This window comes from Alligator sinensis, unplaced genomic scaffold, assembly GCF_000455745.1.
Source record: "Alligator sinensis unplaced genomic scaffold, ASM45574v1 scaffold204_1, whole genome shotgun sequence".
Taxonomy (NCBI): Eukaryota; Metazoa; Chordata; order Crocodylia; family Alligatoridae; genus Alligator; species Alligator sinensis.
This window is the reverse complement of record NW_005842363.1, coordinates 1,414,674-1,434,581: the sequence shown is the minus strand read 5'-3', so window position 1 is coordinate 1,434,581 and position 19,908 is coordinate 1,414,674. Positions and strand designations below refer to the sequence as shown.

Here is a 19,908-nt window from a genome sequence, read left to right as displayed (position 1 = left end):
CCCGTTCCACCACAACAGACTTACTAGCTGGATGCAGCTGTATCCGAAATCGGATTTGTTTTGGCCATTATGCTTCCTTAAAAATCGGCTGTTGGTATTGGCCCCCAAAATCTACATCGGTGCACTCCTACATAAATTGTACTGGTTTAGTAGACCTATTACAAATTAAAATTCTTTGCGGAAACATGCCTTAAGTGATAATGGCTAGCAGGAAGGAAATGAGTAAGTTGTTACAGTGGTGTATTTTCTTAATAACGCTACAGACCTTCCACTAATACCAGGAAGTGTTTCGAGACATGTATAAAGTCCTGAATTCATCATCCAGTTCACAGACAACAGCTACATAAGGCCATCTGATCCCAACAGTCTTTCCTGCCCATGTGCAGGGGGGCTTGAACCGGTGCTCTGTGAGGTCTCTTTCAACCGCTAACAACTATGAATCTATGAACCTGAATTCTTTCCATAAATGAATTTGATATCCTTTGGGAGGTCTGCAGGATGATCAAAGTTTTGCATTGGGGGAGGTCAAGGATCATTCTTTTTAAGTTTTTTAAAAAAGAGAGATTTGTTTTAGAAGTGTGGTCTTAGCTTTACATTTTTTGGTTGAGTTTCTGCCATCTGAGGGTTTCTTAATTCTAAGAAGTTCAAAAAAGCGATATGTACTCCAGCTACTGAGGGGTGCTTACAGTCCTAACTTTGACTTTGTGAGACTCAGAACCTTGTTTCATTGTGACTTCTGTTGTGTAGTTTAGTTGATCTCAACCAGGGTCCACGAAATGCCTCAGGGGTTCAGTGATGTAGGTGTTGCCATGGAAGAAGCAGCCAGGTGAAACTGCCCTATGCCCACTCCTGCTGCATTGTGTGTCCGAACAGCCTGAAGTAGGCAGGAGCTGGCTTTTGGCTCTAGCCCCACCCCAGAGGCATGCAAGATAGTCCTTACTCACTGTGCCTCTGTGTCCAGATGGAGTGTAGGGAGCAGGGCTAGACTGGAAATGGCTGGGCAGCATTAAGCAGCTCCTTCCTGCTTTAGGCTGATCAGGGCCCTCACATAGAAGAAGCATGTGTATTTGCTACAGCCTTTCCTGGGCTGGCCATGCAGCAGCCATGGGGCAATTTTATCTGGAGGATAGCGACACCCAGTTGAGAAGCACTGAAGTAAGTTGAGGTAGCGCAAACGGGGGTTCTCAGCTGGGGGAACCAGTACAATCAAACACGGTGGAGGAGTGCTGTGGCTCTAAAAAAGGTTGAAAACCATTGGTGTAGTTGGTTTTCTGTTCAAGTTAAAGCCTTAGAATTCAACTTGTAGAGAGACTGTGTAAGGTCCTTTTTGAGCAAAAATTTGCTACTGTATTCTAGTGTGGGTTCACTAGCTCTAACATATGGAAGGGATTTCAGTATGAGAGCACAATGACCACAGGCTAAGTTGTTTTACACTTAAAGTTTGTATTGATTAGAACATTGTGTCTTAATGTTGAGTATCTTCTATTTTTAAGTGTCTCGAGTGATGGTTTGTTTTTAACTGTGTTTTAAAACTTTAATATATTATAAGCACTTGACTTACATATGTGTACATCTTCTTAAAAATATTTTGCAGCTAATTTTTCTGAACAAGTGGTCGAAAGCTTTCCATCTGATATTTCTACTGGTATATACTATGGATGGGCCTGCATTGGAAATGGAGATGTGCATAAAATGGTTTTAAGCATAGGCTGGAACCCATACTACAAGAATGTTAAGAAGTCAGTGGTAAGAATTCTGCTTATTATGGTACTTCAGCAACAACAAACCAATGGGATATTTGGCTTGAGTAACGTAAGTAGGATTTGGTCCTTAAATGGGTTTTGTGGGACTTAGAAATCCCACTTCAGTCATGAAACAGGTTCTAGTGTATTTACATACCAAACAGATAAACTCTCAGACTGTATCTCAGAGTCATCAAGAATGAGAGATATTCTCTTCTACTGCTTGCCTTATCAGTTTAAACTAGTTAAATTTTTATTGCAAAAGTTCTTTGAAGTGTGACAGATTATGCTGTGGTACTGGTAGTGGCAGATAAATATGGACTTCTCCATAGTAAATAAGGATACCAGCAGCCTCATGGCATCTATTTTTTGTTTGTTTGTTTGTTTGTTTTTAATCCACCTATAAATCAAAAGATACATTTGTAAAACTTAATAGGTTTCTCTGTTAGTGGTTTTCAACCTGTGATCTGCGGACCCCTGGGGGTCTGCAGACTATGTCGAAGGGGTCTGCAAAAGATGACTGTGAAAATAAAGTTTCGGATCCCAGAAAAGGCATTCCATTTCCAAAGGGGTCTGCACTTCCGTTTGAAATTTGTTAGGGGTCTGCAAATGAAATAAGTTTGAAAACCACTGCTCTGTGTACTTTTATTTTATCCTTCCATTCATTTTACTGATAACTGTGGGAATCTGTGTACATTAATGTAAAAAAAGGCTTCTTAAAGGAATTAGTACTAAGCTAAAGGAACATGAATGCCATCAAAAATGGAAGAAAATAGGTACAGCCCAAGCCAGCTTGGTCTTCTTCAGCATTATCAAAGAGCCCAAGTGCAGGAGTGTGTGCATGCACCATAGTCCTACTGACAGGGCAGTTTTATCTGGCTGCAGTGTTGCAGAACTCGGGGGGGGGGGTGTCTTATAGTACCTCAGTTGAGAATCCATGATTGGAATATCAAATCATTGGGTATTTTTAGTAATATTTATGATCCATATTCTTCCCTCGTGGGGAATGGCATGAAACAGACTTAAGTCTGTCTAACTGGAGCTTCACAGATGCTCACATTTTACTGTAACAGTTTTCAGTCAGGTTTCTTGAACATGCATACATTTTAAACTAAGGTCTTTTACTTTAAGTCCTTAAGAAAATAAAGGTTTTTTTCCTCTCAATATAATATGAGCTAAACGGCTAAATGTGGGTTGAAGGTTTCTAGAAAAAGGGCAGTTGGATACCCAGAACAATTTAAAATTGCTAAGGTCCTAACTTATTTCTTTGGGTCTTTAGGAAACACACATCATCCATACCTTCAAAGAAGACTTTTACGGAGAAATTCTTAGTATAGCTATTATTGGGTACATCAGACCAGAAAAAAACTTTGATTCCTTAGGTAGGTATACAGATCTTCAAATGTTTATTATATTTTTGCGCTGGTCATACATTTCCTTGTCTTTTTCCTCTATTACATAATTATCAAAGGGAAAAAAGGAACTAATCTTCTGCATTCCAACCATAAGTATGGTCTTTACTAACCATAGCTGCACAGGTTTCTTTCCTGTGTGAGCCTACTTGTATGGTACGTAGAAGAAAGACACCATTACTATTTAGGTAAAAAGGAAAAAATAAGGAATACAGAAAAACACAGAAGAGTATCCTGCCAAAACTTCATACATTTCAACTTTGTCCTATCTGTTTTTTCTAGACAGAATACTTTCCTTTGGGTTACTGTGTTAATATCACTGCCAAAACCGTGGTATTTTTCTACATTTCTTTCTGAATCTGAGCTTTAGTTGAGAGAGAGTCCTTCAGAAAATCTGAATTATTTTTCAAGGCTGTTTACTTTTCACATGTACCCTATTCTTGGGTGGCTCTTTTAGTACAAAACTCAGTTGAACTCCTACGTTTTGCAGGCAGCAAAAGACACCCTGGTAGATGGTATATTTAAACCCTTCACTATGATTAGAATAAGCCAGTCATGCCTTTTTTTTTACATTTCTTACTAATGTTGGCCAAAAAAACCCAGCTTTGACTGTGGATGAGCATCAGGCAACCTAGAACTGATTTGGTAGAAAATTCTGTATAAAACTTGTCTTGCTTTCACAGAATATTGGGCAGACGGGGCGGGGGCAGGAATCTTATGATGGATAATGCCTCAGGCTGCACTCTCTTCAAACTGCCTGAAGCTCTTCCCAATATTGGTGTTTGTTATACAGTGGGAGGTGTTTATGAGCTTTCATCTGTTATGTATCAAGAGTAGGAAACTCTCAGAGAATGAGCCTTTTTGTACTGAAGTGTGTGGTTTAGATGCAAATTGCTTATGCTTTGCAATCATGTGATTGTCATAGGACTTAAATTACCTTCTTTTTTTTAGTTTTGTAATGTTGTCTCCAGTGGCTTGACATGTGGCTGCCTATTTAACAGGTTAAATTGCTGCTGTATTTAAGCATTTCATTTCTCCTTTGCATTTTGAAGAAGAGTAATGTTAAGATTTCACTTTAGCATCTCTTCAGTAGTGCCTTTTTTACTACTTACTCTTCTCCATGTTACCTTTTCTTCAAAGTGTCCAAGGAAAAGAATTTGGCAGTACAGTAGTCATTCTCAACACTCATTAAATGCCCCTTATGTGAAATTCTGTTCAGCTTATACATAGCAGGATTTTAGCCCCATGAATCCAAAGTTATGGACTTGTTATGGAAATGAGTAGGTAATATTCTGTGGTCTATGCTATTCAAGGTTCTATGATTTATAGAGGTACTTTCTGATCTAGGAATCTCTGATTCTTATGTTGGAAATCCTTGGAGAATCTTAGTCTCAGAAATTGGAACTTCCTAAATTTCTCACTGCATCTAATGTGACATTATTCTCAAAAGTTCAATTTCAGATTAAAGGTTTACCGGTGTTAAAGAAATCAAATGTAGTTGATGGCAAAAGAATGGGGAAAGTATATTAAATTCACTTTCATCTAACATGTACTTGATGCAAACAGCTAGTAAACAGAAGAACAAATTTATGTGAAATGTCTTTTATTAAGTTCTTCCATTAAGACCATTGGGTTTTCCAAAGAGACCTCTGAGGACAACTTGAAAAAACAAAATTAGCTTTTTAACATCTTAAATATGAACAAGCAGGACAAAAACACCTTACTAAAAATGAAGCAAGACTGGCGTATACCAAAGTTTATTTTAACTGGTTACCAATAACCTGCATTCAGATAGAGTTACTTTCTACCTGCTCCAGGGTATGTCAGTGGTGCCTGGATTTCTGGTATATCAATCTTTTGATGTTTATTCTCCTCCAGTGGTGTATTATGTTAAGTTAATGCTTGCTTAATGTTTTGTCTTTTGAGATTTTTAACTTTCTTTTTCACTCGTTAGTCCATATCTTATTTTTTTTGTTTACACAATACTCATATCTTCCAGAATCTTAAACAGGAGGCATTTATTAGCCTTCCTAGCTTATAATTTGTACATTAGAGAAACAAAGGTGTTTCTTACAGAATCTGCTTTAAAAGCGTTCTCTAAGTTTACTAAAAATCATGTCAGTAAATGTCTATTTCGAGAAATAAATTAAACTTTTGGAATCTCGGTATTCTAAATGCTATATATTTCTAATCCCTGAGACGGCTTTAAACCTGAAGTGGACACGCATGCAAGCCTATTACATCTGCCTGGAATGTTTAAAAATGTACCTGGAAAACCAAGTACTATTTTGAATAGATTGATTCGGTGTGTACTGGTTCAGTGTTGTGTGGGTACCAAGTGTCCTGTGGCATAAGTCTGCTCAATCCTGTGGGCATCCCACACTGCACTGCTGTAACTGGCTACTTTGGTATGCAGCCAGAACTCTACTGCCCCCCACCTGTTTCCCATTTTGTTGGCACTTTTTTATCACTGAGCTCCCTTGCATTGTTTGTTCAGTGAAAGGTATCTTTCTAACACCTAGCTCTGCCCTCACTTGCTACTTGACTGCAGCCCTTCCTCATGCTCCCCCAGCTCCTGGGAACCTAAAGGTATGACTCCAAGCACTTTTTCCCCACTACTTACAAATCAAGCAAGTACGCTGCAGGCTTTGGTCACTTGCAGGGAGTTGAAGTTTACTGAACTAATGTTTAGGAGAGAAAGGAAAGCAGAAAACTAAAAATGCCCCCAGTCACAGGTTTCCCACCTCCTGGGACCCCAAAGTTCAGGCCCTAACATTAGCCTCAACCGCTTATTCACTATTTGGCTTACTGGGCACACACGTTCCTAATCAGTGACATTTGGGAACAGTTCAGTTGTTACATGTATCCACACCTGTTATGTGTGTCCTTGCCTTTGCTTTCTTTCAGTGTTGTGCTTTGAATTCAGATTAGTTTTTTTAATGCAAATATTGTGCTTCCTTCCATTTACAGATGAACTCATTTCAGAAATTCAGGAAGACATTGCAGAAGCTAAGAGAAAACTGGACTTACCAGAACATCTTAAACTCAAGGAAGACAACTTCTTCAAAATGCTAGGAGGCAAAATAGTAAATGGCCACTAAGTGAAAGCTCTTATATGGGCACTTTTACATGAAATCTTTGCACTACTTCCATTGATACTGGACTGTCCTTTCTGGTTAGCTAACTGGAATTGGAGCAGAGCACTGTAAAACAGTACCAGTGTGTTAGACTTCCTTGCACAAACAAATTAAGCATTAAAAATATCATGCAAAGGGAGTGGAAAATACTGTTAGGTTCTTTAGAAAATCATTGTGAATCTTTGTTTTAAATTGCTCAAAAGTTTGTATCATGTACAAAGTTGAGCCAAAGTTAGTAGTATCCTTATTAAACTCACATATTTAGGTAGCATTTAAAGGTATTTCAAAATAGAAAGTCATTCCCTACTATTTTGTAATTATTTTTACATTTCCTTACATGTAGGCTTTAGCTATTAGCTTAGAAAATAAAAATATTGACCATGTTACAAATTTGTTGGTGGTGTGGAAAGCCAGCAGTCAGATAACTAAAGCGAGAATACCATACTGTAAATTTTGTGTTTCACAAGGTGTATATATCTCGGGAAACTAGTGTTGAAGCTGGCATTTTTAATTGAGACTATTTATTGTATCTTTATAGGAAATGTTTTGCCATTAGACTATCTTCTGGTTTAAAGTTTCATGGTCACTAGATTAAGGTTTACTGGAAACCAAAGATAAACCCTTTATTTAAATACATAAATTCCATCATAAAAAATTATGAATTGACTTCTTTCAAAATAAAAACTTACTAACCTGAAGACTGAATGCACTAGTTTGAGTAGAGCTAAGGATCAGGTCTACTGAATCAGTTACCGTGCAAGGAAACTAGCCACCTTGGGAATTGAAAAGGGTAACTTCAAAAGTATATATAGTGTAGCAAAAATTCTTTTAGGAAAAAATATTAAATAAGATTTGTTCTTGACACACAAGCCATGGACACGGACAAAAATTCCATGTTATAAACTGGATGTACTCTGGGAAGTGGATTCTGTAAATCAGGTTCCTTACGTTGTGTGTGATTTAGATCAAATATGATCATTTTTACCTATAAATGTTTTTCTTCTACCTTTATGTGGGGATAGGGAATAACTAAAGTGGTTTTAAGCCTTTGTGATCTTGGGGTACTCCATGGGCTGGAGCAGCCCCAATTCAGACAGTGTTGGGAACCTGTCAAAACTACAGCTGCCTTCCAGAGCTGTTATGTGCTTTGTAGTGGGACTCAGAATAAATGCAGTGCTACGATCCTGCCTTGACACATCCCAATCCCGGCATGCTTCTTACTCCAGGGCTTACGAGGAAATCTTCAGAAGATAGCCTTACAGCTTACTGCTTCAGTTCCTGTACTGGATACAGGGCTTCTAGTTCCACAACTGCAGAGGGCTAAAGAGGTAGAAGATCTCACCATATGTATTAGGCTATATTCCTTGACTCAAAAATTCTGCAGCAGAAACTTGTTTAATATAAATAGTCTACAGAGTTAAGTAAATATTGACCTTTCTAGTTAAAACTGTCCCCCCTAAATCTATCTCTTCAGAGTGTACACAGAAAATTCTAGTTTCTTCTTGGAATTTTTCCATAGACATTTCAGTTCTTGTCACTTGTTCTCTATTCATACTAAAGAGAAATTCACTTATGTGGTTGAAAATATTATTTAAATGACATAGTGATTGAGTGGCACTTCCAATCTGACTCAGTGGAAGATATATTCCTAAATAACTGTACAACAATTCAGACTTCTAAGCAGGAAGGAGGATGACTGTTCAAGATATTTTTTTCATTTAACTGAAGGTATGATAAGAGGGTTGTTTTCTTTGTGTGCAAGGATGAATAGTTATTCTTGGTAGGATATTTCCCAGTAAATGTTTTTTGGAGGTCTAAACAGCAGAGATGCCTATAAGCAAAATGTGGCCAGCATTAGAAGGACAGCTGTATGTTAAAAGTAAAACCCTTGTTCATTTTTAAGATTACAGTTACTATAGTAGCTGCCTTTTTTGCCAACTGTTTCATATGTCAGCTTTGAAATTGTTTATCATAATTTTAGGAAACCATGGTGCCTTGAGACATTTTGAGTAGAACTGTTCTGTAACTAGTAACAAACACTAAGTGTCTAGGACCATTGCACCATTTGGATGTATAGCCATTGCACTGAGGGAGAGGGAAGCAGCAGCAAAGGGAGGACTTGAACTGCTCATTTTGTGAGATTTGTAACTGTACTTCTTACTTCAGTTATAGTGAACTGATATGCACAGAGAAGTGCTTGTTTTGTCTTCAAGTTAGCATACTGAAGAAAATAGATGAATATTCTTATACTGTCCTACAGCACCCATCTGCATTTATTTGTTAAACACACCATTCATTATTTAAGTTTAATACTGAATTCTTAGCTCGACAGAGACTTTATGAAGGGTTATATTTTTGTATTATATCAAACTAAAGGTACAAACACTGTTGCTTATACTGCTGTTACTTCTGCCTAACTTATTGAAAAAACTGAAGCTGAGTGACAGTTGCTTATATTTCTGCTTGTTACTTGTTTTCAGGTAAAACAAGTTGTTGCGTGATATAAATCCTGCATGTTCTGAAAGAAGTGCTGTTAGCTTTTCACTATTTTGTTCTTCCTTGCATTTCAGTGTTGAAGCTGAAAGAAAGCTGTCATTGCTGCTTGTTTTGAAGAGCTCAGTGTACCAATGTGTTACAAGCCCTTCATGGGAAATGTCGTAAATGTTAGATTTTAAAAAGAACCATGGAAATGCTTCTGTTGATGACTGTAAAAAAACAAAACAAAACTTTTTTTTAAACAAAGCTTGTATTTTTTAGCTGAATTTCAATTGAAATCTACTGCTGTCTTTGAAAAAAACTTATTGATGATGTTGGGGACCAATCAGTACAATACGCTCGTCAAAATTGGAAGTTGGGAGGGATTTTAGTCTTGCATTTGGATAAAACTGCACTATGTTTCCTTGAGTCTTGGTAGTTTACAAGGTGTATACACTTGTAGCAGATGTTGAAGATTTAAATAAAGTGCAATAAGTTGTTGTTTTTGCCTGATTCTTCTGTCTTAAATGTCTTAACTAGCTAACTATTCTTTCCTTTGAGTAAATGTTCAATTCAAATGCTGATCTGCAAACCTGTTTGTGTACCATTAGAAAGATAGAGGCTGCATTCGATTGCTGTGTGTATAATACTGAAATAAGAATAAATCGTAGTTATCTGAATTTAAAATATGGTCTAGCAAGTGCTTGAGTTTTAGATGTGGAACTCTTAAGTCTTGAAGTCCGGTCTCTTTAAGCTCTTGTTTTCAGGCTTAGGCTTAGTTGTACACAGATGAACAACACTTTAAAATTGTAGCACTTTACAGCGGATCCACTGTTTTGTATCTGTCCTGAAATAAACTAATCCATCATAATTCAAAACTTGAAAGGAACGAGTTTAAACTACAGTGGTTTTTAAGTGCAGGGCTGAATAGATTAAGCAACTGTATTGGTTCAGCTTAGTGTTCACCTACTGTTATGTCTATCTACAACTAATTCACAAATTCTGCTTTTTTTTCTTAAAAGCATAAAGGATTGTCTAACAGGGTAGTAGCCTGGAATAGCCTTTGCACTAAGGTTCCTAATGTGAATATTCTTCTGCACTTAGTATTTGTACAGAATGAGTTTTCATGCAGGGAAATGGCTGTTTCATACTAAATGTCCAAACTAGCTTAAATTGCAACAGCTCCTGATGTAGACTAATCATGAAAAATTTGCAAAAACGAACTTAAAATGAAAGCCTACTAAATATTGAAGCTTGTATGTATCTTGCTATCTTTTCCCTTCTAAAAAAGATTTTTTTCAATACAAGATTTAAATAGTTTTCATGTTCAATTTGCTACTTAATATTTAATATTTAAAACTACTTCATAAGTTAAAATAAATTTCATATCACTTTAGTAGTTCAGCAGATACAATTTTCCAAATTCAGACAATGAAATGGACTACACTGTGGAAATTCAGTCCAAATCACGGACTTAAGTTGTGAAGCACTGCTAAATGGTATTCATCTTTAAAAATCCAATATTGAATGGTCAGGCGCAAACTTTTAGACAAATTCATTATAAGTTACACAATTGGAAAACTGTTTTACCTTAACTGAGCAACACCTTGATGTTGTCATTTGGGGTTTTCATGTAGATAAATTGATAGTGTCAGCTTCTAATAATTCCTAGTGTGAATTTGAACGTTTCTAACCATGTGGTTTTTTGTATTTAATTTTCTCTTCTGTGGGAATCCAATACTTTTGTCATAAGTATTTACTATATTTTTTTTCAGTCAGAGATAGGGGGATTGCTGACAAAGGAAGAGAATCTTTTAAACAGTCTTTGTAAAAGTCAAGATGGTATAAGTGGCAGGCAAAATCCCTCATATTACTGTAGACTTTACAGTAGTAGTATGCAGAGAACTTAGCTGAGGATTTGTCTTGCTCTGTCCTATTACATTCTTGGAATTTTATTAATAATTTCTGTCATCTGTTATTCATTAACACATTGTGCTAATTTAACACAGCTCATTTATTGCTTTTTAGATAATATTTTTGCAAAGGCAAGCTATTTTTTAAAAGCGTTTGTTTTTCACACATTTTCAGCAAATGTTAATTTTTCACCAGACCTTTTCTACTGGACAAAGGTGAGCAATTCATGGCTTAATCATAAACTACTTTCTCACAGAGTACTGTATGATATCACATTATTGCCTAGTCCCATTTTTTCATTGTTCATTGCCTCACACAATAAAAACTCGGTCCTTCATTTAGTACCCCAAGGTGCTATTCCAATATAGAAAATAAAACAAGTATATTATTTGTTTTTAAGTGCTGCTTTCTGGGTGCTTATTTTTATCTCCTTGCAGACTCATCCTTTCTTTAAAAAAAAAAAAAATCAATTAAAAAGTTGTGGTAATCAGGATCTTTTTACAGTAATGAAAAAGTAGTTATTGGGTTCTTTAGGTGGCGGAAAAAGTACCCATCTCAAAATTAGGTATAGGAGGCAGTTCAAACTTGTATGAAAATCAAAATAAGCTGTAATTGATCCTGCTAACTTTCAGGCATGCTTAGAAAATTAGGTGTTTTTGGGAACGGTACTTTGTTTTCTAAGGCACTTAAATAACTTAAGTATTGCATTGGATAACAATACTGAACATACACCTGGGAAAGCAGTCTTGGATTTCACCGCCTGCTCTTAAAGCTACTTATGCCTTTTGCCCAGTGTATATTTAATGTAAAACACACAAGCATCCTGTAGAACAGGAACTGAAATTTCTCTTGGAAATTGCAGTGTCCTAATCACTATTTCATATTCACTTTCTGTGCCCAAATTAGCTGAACAGGGATTTTCAGGATCGTGGCTTTGGACTTAGTCTTCTAAACCCATGTGTCTCTAGTGGGTTATGGAATAGAGCAAATCCCACACAATTTACTGATTTGTTTTGATGCACTGGCTGGGGGAGTAGTTAGCTGATTGCACAATTTCACAATGATTACACACTTAATTTATACAACACAATTTTATTTTAAAATTCTTTGCTACGTATATAACACTGCTTAGCTTTAAGAAATACCACAAACATTAAGAACACAATAATTACGTATATCAGAAACAATGCTCCGAATGCACTTCCTTCCCAAACAATGCTATAAGAATTAGTATTACAAAAACAACTACAATTACAACTAAAAGTTAAATTTGAATCAATACTGTTATTTTCATAATATACTTACAATCCTAGAATTCCTAGAAGCCAAATACCAAAATATGGTTTCATTCCTCAGTAGTACAATTTAATGGGTTGGCCTCAGTAGTACGGTTCAATGGGCTCGCCTCAGCAATACAGTTCAATAGGCTGGCCTCAATACTGATAGGACTAAGTCCCCTTCTTTCAGTCCCTTTCGGGCGCTCTGCAGCTTCAGCATGAACTAAGAGATTCGTGTTCATGGAGAGGTTGGTTCAGGTGATCAATCTGATCCAGCCTACACTTGCAATTCTTCTTTCGTTGTTCTGCAAGTGAAGTTACCTTTAAATTGGGACAGTAAGTTACAGTTTTTATTGAGTGAGCTGCCATCTTGGGCCCCTCCTACTCAAGCCTGTCATTGCCCCCAAATTTGGGCTCGGATCTTAGTCAACAGATTCTTTTGCTTAGTAATTAGTTTCTTTTATCATCAAAAGGCTCTAGGGTTTGATCTCTCGGAACTCAGGATATTTGCTGAATGCAATTTTCAGGTTCTCTTTGTAAAAGACTTCTAAAGATAAAATTCAGAAGTTAAGACTTTAAACAAAGTCAGGACCTTTTGCACGTAGTCCAAAACAATGACTTAGATAAGGAGATAAATCTTATCTTCTTCCTGAAACTGGCTAATGGGCAACCATTACAAACATTCAAACTATTTCATTCAATATGACACCATGCACTGTGGATCCTGGGCTGGTTGGAGTGGGTGCCATACGTGGTCGAGTTCCTGACTGACCAGAGTAGATGTGGATCTGGTATGTGGCCATTCCTACTCCCCTTCCTACCAGATCCAATTCTTGCTCTCTCACTGGTCAGTGACTACACCGCATGAGGCGCCTGCTCTAGGACCTGTTTTGCATGTGCTGCCTGCCCCAGACCGGCTGGAGCAGGCTCCTTGTGTGGCTTGTATGTCAGATTGCCCAGAGTGGGTGCTGCATACAGCTCAGTCCTATGGCAACTCCTGTGGGCATTGGATCTGGCATGTCAGGGGGGTCCAAATTGGCCCTGTGCAGGTGCTGTGTGAAATGTAGGTCCTGGAGTGGCTGCCACCTGCAGCACGTATCCTAGGCCGGGGGTTCCCAATCTTTATGTGCCCAAGGACACATCTGAATTTAAAAGAAAAAGCAGTGGGCACCAATAAAACAACATTTCTGGTTGGAATAATGATTTTTACTGATTCTGAAAATGCACGCAGGCACCTGAATACACCTCAGGGGAGGCCATGGTGCCTGTGGGCACTGCGTTGGGGGGTGGGCTGGTGCCCACTGTGTGTGGCATGTGGATCAACTGGAGACCCAGGGCCAGCACTTCGGGCTGTATGATGTACCTTTGCAGGCTGTATCTTTGACACTAGTACTTTTAACACATTTGAAAATCTGAGAAGTAAGATTTATGCTGAGAAGTGATACCACTTAGTGCATCAACTTGTATAGTTGGGGAAGAGAGGAGACAAGCATTCAGGCTATAATTGTCCTTCCCCGGTCTGGAAAAGAAGCAGTCCAATTTGAGCAAAGAATTGTTTATAAAACTCTGGGCTTAAATCAAATTACCATGTAGTAAATTACCAAGCTATTTGAAATACTAAGGTAAAATAGATGCTGTGCTGTTTCCCACCTCACAGAAGTAATATCATCTATTAAAGGAGGGGGGAAAAGGTAACTTGTTAGTAAAAAGGTAAGATCTTGATTACTTTTTTGTCTGATGGCATAACTTAGGGAAAGGGTAGCTATTAGGGGTGTACAGGTAGAGATTTTTGGGGGCCAATACCGATAGCTGATATTTAAGGAAGCATATTGGCTGATACAGATCCGATATTTGATACAGCTGTCTCCAGGTGGTAAGTCTGTTGTGGTAGAAGTGAAGTGGGGAGAAAAGGGGTGTGGTGGGGGAGATCAATGCCTCCACAGTGGGGGAGGGAGGTGGCATGGGCAGGCACTGTCCAGGGGGGGCAGGGATGTGGGGTGGAGGCGTAGCTTCTCAGGGGGGTGCCTCCCGCTGCTGCTTGCACACGGGGGGTGGTGGTCCCCGGAGCACAGGGCACAGGCTTGTCTGCACAAATATATTTGTGTAGACAGTGTATACACAAAGTTTTTTAGAAACTCATGTCTGATCTGTGTAATAACATCTATTACCTGACTAGAGAACAGAGAAGGAATGCATGTGTACTATGCAATGCTTTGGGTGCTGATTCGATTTGGAGGAGATTTGGCCCGATTTAGTGGCTGAATCTCCAAATCCAAATTGAATTGGGGGACCAATTAAAAGGTCTGAATCTATTTGAAGCTCTCCGAATCAATTCAGAAAAGATTTGGAGAGCTTCAGTGATTCGGGCAGTCCCCACCCGCTGCAGCAGGGAGTTGAACCTGGACTCGGAGCTAGTAAGTAGGGGGTGGGAGAAGGGGGGCTGGAGGAGGGGGCAGGGAACTATGGGAGGGGTCCCTGCCAGGCCCCAGCCCCACCCCATGGCTGCCCCACCTGGTCCAGCTCTGGCCTTTTAAGAAAAAACAGCTGCTGCAGACTCATCAGCTGCTGCAGCAGCCTTGAGGCTTCTGGGGGGTCGTGGCAGAGCCCTCCATGCAGTATAGGGCAGTGGGGAGCAGCAGGGATTGCCCCCCCTCCCCGCTGGGCAGGAGTCGGTACGTTGGGACTTTTTTTGTTTTTCTTTTTTTTAAAGGGCCGGGACCTGTGGCGTGCGGGACAGCTATGAGGGGGCTGAGAGAGTGGGCAGGGGTTGGGGGGCTTGTGGTGGAGCCTCCCATGTGGTAGGGGGCAGCAGGGATCATCCCTCCGCTTGGCAGAAGCCAGTGAGTGGGGGTTATTTTTTTCAAGACCCTGGAGCTGGGGCAGGCAGGGCAGCCATTGAGACCAGGCGAGGGCTGGGGCCTGTGTGATTTGGTGATTAGGCTGATTCAGCAGCAGCCGAATCTCTGAATCAGATTCAGCCGAATCGATTCGGGACAGTGATTCGAATCACCGAATTGAATCACTGTCCCCCAAATTGACTGAATCCGAAGCGAATACTAGCCACTTTGCACAGGTCTAATGTATACTCACATGTAGCCTGTCATTGTCCTCTGCTGGTGTGGGTATTACACACAGTAACAACAGATGGATACATGTTTTTAAAATAGGACTGTAGAACCACAAAAATCAGCCACAGTCACAAGCAGGAATAGTGCTTAAAACTGTTTTTAAATGTATATATTTTAATGAACCCACTTTTAATTGAACTTTGTCCCTTTAGCCACTATTGGTTGGAAATCCAAATATTAGTCATGCAATTCTTCTCTAACTCTCAACAACAAACTATTCTAAACAAGAATAAAGTGTACTTTTCATGAGACTACAAAGTGTTCATTATTGCTACTTGTTCAATCCTGAGACTGACATAAAAGTTGTTTTGTTAAATGAAAGAAAAAACTGAAAACTGATCATGGCAAGCTTGTGGGACAAGGGAAGTAGTAGTAGATTTGGTCTTGGTTTGAGAATTAGATAAAAATTCCAATGTCATTTACTGAGGGCTGTACACTGAACATTAGTTGAATCATTTCCCTCAAGTACAAAGGATACCTTTAGTTTATAGCATTTAAGATAAAGACTAAATATTTTATAGAACATGCCAACAGGCTTATAGCTCTAATCTATAACAGTATAACTCAAGTAAATTGAACATCCATATCAAGTTTTTGAAAAGAAATTGTGCAGTATCTCTTCACCAGAGTAAACTGAGTTTTTATGTTGATCTGAACTTTTTCTCTCTCTCTCTCTTTCTCTCTCTTCATCTATGGCTTAGCATTTGGGGTAATAGAGAATCAAATACAGAAGATACTTCTGAATGTGTCAAAAACAAGAGCATAAAATCAGGATTGGAAGAAATGAAAGATAAGTTAATTCAGTAGTTCCCAAAGCATGGCTGGAGAAAAACTCTTCAGTAGGGCTGCACTGCTGAAGCATGCACAGGTGAAAGAAGTAACAGCCCCACTACGTGAGGAACTTTCATGCATTGTTCTTTATACAGTTGAGTTAGTCTTACCATAATACCCTGTATTCATCAGCCAAGTATGGTGTCTGAAAAGGAATGAGGGAAATGGCTGAAAGTGGAGTCAAGTAACAAGTCTTTCTTTGCCACTAATATGCAATAAACGTAGAGAGATATAATCTGTTAAAAAGATAAAAACTGTAGGATGAAGCAAAAATACCTTATGCACCAAAATACAAGAAGCATGGAAGTGGCATCATTCATCTTTATTATAATTAATGAAGTCTGGTATCCTAACTGGGGGTGGGTGCATGGGGCACCAGTCCCAGACACTAATTTAGAGGGGGTGCAAGAATGGGGGTCACCACTGCTGGTAACCCAGCTGCTGCTCTGACTGATGCTGATGCCCAGGGCATAGAAATAGTTTGTTGCACTTTAATGAAATGGTTGTAGTTGCACCAGGAATGAATTCAGTCTAATGTATTAATGAGGGTAGAGCACAAGGGGTGTATTTTGTGTTAGGTGCCATGGAATATTTAGCGAAGTTTTATGCCCGGCTTGAAAGATGGCACCCCCCCCCAGCCCAGTTCCCCTCAGCATCAGACTAGAAGTGTTGGTTCAGTACTGACTCACAAGTCATCATCACCACTTCCTACAGCACCTGTCTAACTGTTTTAATGTTTTCTGTAGGTTTTCTAGCACTATAATTTTCAAGCATATTGGATTTTCTGCTTGCTTTTTTCTGGCACAAAGTATAAAAAACATAAATATCAAATCGGTATTGATTTCATACTGAATTGGACATAAAATATTTATGTATTGTATTTCTTTGCTTATGCTTCTGTAATAAAGAAGAAAGATTTAAAATACATGTATCAAATAGAAGGACATACTGTTTATATATTATATAGAAAACCTGTGGTATCAACTGCTTCTGGAAGCTCTAGGGATACATTTTCTGGCTGTCTTTTTTAAAGGACCGGGATTATATAAGCATTGGTAACATTTGTAGTTATGTAACTTCAAAGAATGATTAGGCACTGAAAATCACTTGATGACCCCTTTGGGTTGAGAATTAATTAATGATAAATTGACCCAAGTGGACTATGTTTTTTGTTTTTTAGTTGGTTTTGCCTTCCCTACAATTTTACGAATTAGATGGTAGAAACTGAATGTGGGATTAGATGCATAAGTAATATGAAAAACTGTAGCAACTTCAATTTTCCTAAAGATGAGAGGATGCAGTGAAAAATATTAATTGATACATAGAGGAAAGAAAGAAAGAGAGAGACAGGCAGACAGACAGAAGGGAGGAAAACATGTACATCAGCATGTTGGATGTTAGATGAGTGCAAAAAATGAGCTACATCTGAAGAAAGCTAACCATGTAGAAGCTGAGCAGAGAATATAAGTATGGAACTAAACCAAGGGAACAGGTTTTTTTTTTTTCTTTAAAAAAGAACAGCAACTCATGAAGAGAAAGTGAACTATCAGATTTAAAAACAAAATCCAATATACAATGTTCCCCAGATACATCACTAGCTCTATAATCACCTACTCAAAGTTAGCACTAAGCCTTGCTCTCTCAATTCATTTGAGTCATTCCACTGGGTCAGATTGATTCCTGTTGTAACTCCATTGATCTGAGTTCAGATAAACTGGGCATGTATTTAGCCTCATGTGACCAATTTGCCCCCAATATAGCAATGATCTATCCAATTATATCATACAGAAATTGGTCCATAAATTTCCATAAATGCTGTACCATGGGGCTGTAGAAAGTGTAAAAGACTTGAAGACCTTTAGGGTCCAATCTTGGTTTAGATTCATTGTATGATTGTGGGCACTTCAATGGAGGAGTGGAAACCTACCCTACTTTAAGCTACAGGAGTTTTGCAATTGACTTTGAAGGAGCCAGAATTTCAAACTTTATTTAACTGTGATTAACTTCTGCTGTATAAAACAGGTAAAGTTATGCTCATTTTTGTGAAGTACTTATCAGAGACCTACTGAAAAGTGCTGAATAAGTCCTTGTTTATTAGTAGTATTTCTCCAGGCTGTATGTAACTGAATTTGGCAAAGTATGTTTGGGGAAGAGGCAGTATAGACATAAATATAACCTAGACTGCATTACTTAATAGTGAAAAGAGTGTCACTTAATTTAATTTTCAAAACCTTTAACATTAGTATTTGGAAACAAAAATATTGAAGATGAGATGTGGGCGTGTAACCAGGCTATTCATGTCCAAGTGACTTTTTCAGATCCTGCCAGGGTTGGTAGTGACTGAAAATTATTATACCTGTTGGTTGGTTTGATGATTAAATATGTATGTGTTCTCAGTACTCTCTTAAATACTGCCACCACCTCTTTTAGGGTTTTTCCTTCTTTATTTGTCCCTAACTCTCATTGACTGAACTTGCTTTCCCACATGCTTTTCAAGCCTCCCAGTCGCATGCCCAGACCATCTCAATCTGTCCTTACTCAGCTTTTCCTCTATTAATGCTGCCTTTGCTTATTACCATACTTCCACGTTTCTTACATGATCTTTCTTGCTGACTCCACAAATCCACCTCTATTCTCATCTCCATCACCCTTATCATGAACAGCTATCTTTTTTTTTCATTGCACAAAATTCTAATCTAGGGATGTGAAAAGTCAGATGTATAGTCTATGAACTTGATCAGAGCCATACCATGTGGCCCGTGGGGCTCCCAGAGGGGAAGGGCAAGCAGGAGCAGGGTCCGCTGCTGAAAACCAGGGATAGTGCCCCAGTGGGGATGTGTGGCAATGGCTGGGGGTAAGTGGTGATGACAGTGTTAGCCTTCTCACCGCCTCCTGCCCCACTGTGACCACTGTGTATGTCTGGCCTGTAAGGAACTCTAGTTTGGATCTGGCCCAGGGGGTGGGAGGAGTTTGACAACCTTAGTTTAATCCATACAACAGTTCTGATTGTACCAGTTCTGTAGATTTTCCCCCTGATTTTCCTATAAGCTACTTTACTCCCCCCCACTCCCATTTCATCCTTGCCTTATTTATTTGGCTTCTAATTTCCTTATCTAATCTCTTTTATCATTTCCTTGTACTTGTATACTAAGGGTTTGTTCTGATTGTCCAATGCTACATGTGTTCCCTTCACTATCGCCTGAAAATGTGCATGAAATACCACATTTTTTCTCTGCTGATGCCTAGGTCATGCCTTTCCAAGATGTGCCTCTATTTGTCTTAATCACTCTGTACCTGCTCTCTGCTTTGTGCAGTCCACATCACCTGCAACCATTATGTAAGAAGAACCATCCTTCCAAATGTTGTTGGTAAGTCTATCCAGAACCAGCTCAGTGGGCTTAATGGTGATCTTTGATGGGCTCCAAACGTGGCTGGGGAAACTCTGGTCTCTACTACATGTGCTTATAACTTGTGTTGTTGAGTCAGTAGAGAGGCTACATACTGTATGTAAATAGAGACTTAACTTTTCATTTCTATGCAGAGTTTGTCCTTCAGGCAAACTTGCCTGACTTCCATCCACATTTCTGTTTTTCCATTGGAAAAAAAATGTCATTCTCTGATGTAACCCTGTTCATGTTCTGCATGTTCTGCTATTGTTATGTGTGCTGTGGTGATTTTGTGTTCTTTCTCTGCATATTTGGAAGTTTGGGGGGTAGAGGGGAGGGATAGACTATTTGTGCCTGTTTTTACTGTTTGGAAGTAAAATGTGACAAAGGGCAAGTGGATCAGATATTTATGTTCACAGTGCCTCATCTCCAAGATTATAAAATGTTTAGGCCTGCACAAATGTAAAGTTATGCAAAAGTCACCGAAGGGTCATGCGCAGAAGTCTGCAATGGGTGGTCCTCAGTTCCAGCAAAAAGATGGTGAGGAGTAGGAGGAAGTCCAGAAAGGAGTCATTCCATGGATGGCCTTGTGGTCCATGAGCTTCT

The 19,908-nt window shown here is 38.8% G+C and overlaps 1 protein-coding gene across 1 annotated transcript; it reads left to right on the top strand.

Annotated features, from left to right (window-relative positions):
• The first annotated feature begins 200 nt into the window (after positions 1–200).
• On the top strand, positions 201–9,267 carry RFK (riboflavin kinase). Its single transcript, XM_025210649.1, has 4 exons — positions 201–222; positions 1,595–1,746; positions 3,022–3,124; positions 6,125–9,267. The coding sequence occupies exons 1-4, from the start codon at positions 201–203 to the stop codon at positions 6,253–6,255; spliced, it is 408 nt and encodes a 135-aa protein (XP_025066434.1). The 3' UTR covers positions 6,256–9,267.
• The last annotated feature ends 10,641 nt before the right edge of the window (positions 9,268–19,908 follow it).

Bases quoted from the DNA above. Each gene is read 5' to 3' on its own strand.
- RFK (XM_025210649.1), top strand. From the start codon at position 201: ATGGCTAGCAGGAAGGAAATGA. The intron at 223-1,594 runs GTAAGTTGTTAC...AATATTTTGCAG, and splicing joins GGCTAGCAGGAAGGAAATGA to CTAATTTTTCTGAACAAGTG. The intron at 3,125-6,124 runs GTAGGTATACAG...TTCCATTTACAG, and splicing joins AAAAAACTTTGATTCCTTAG to ATGAACTCATTTCAGAAATT.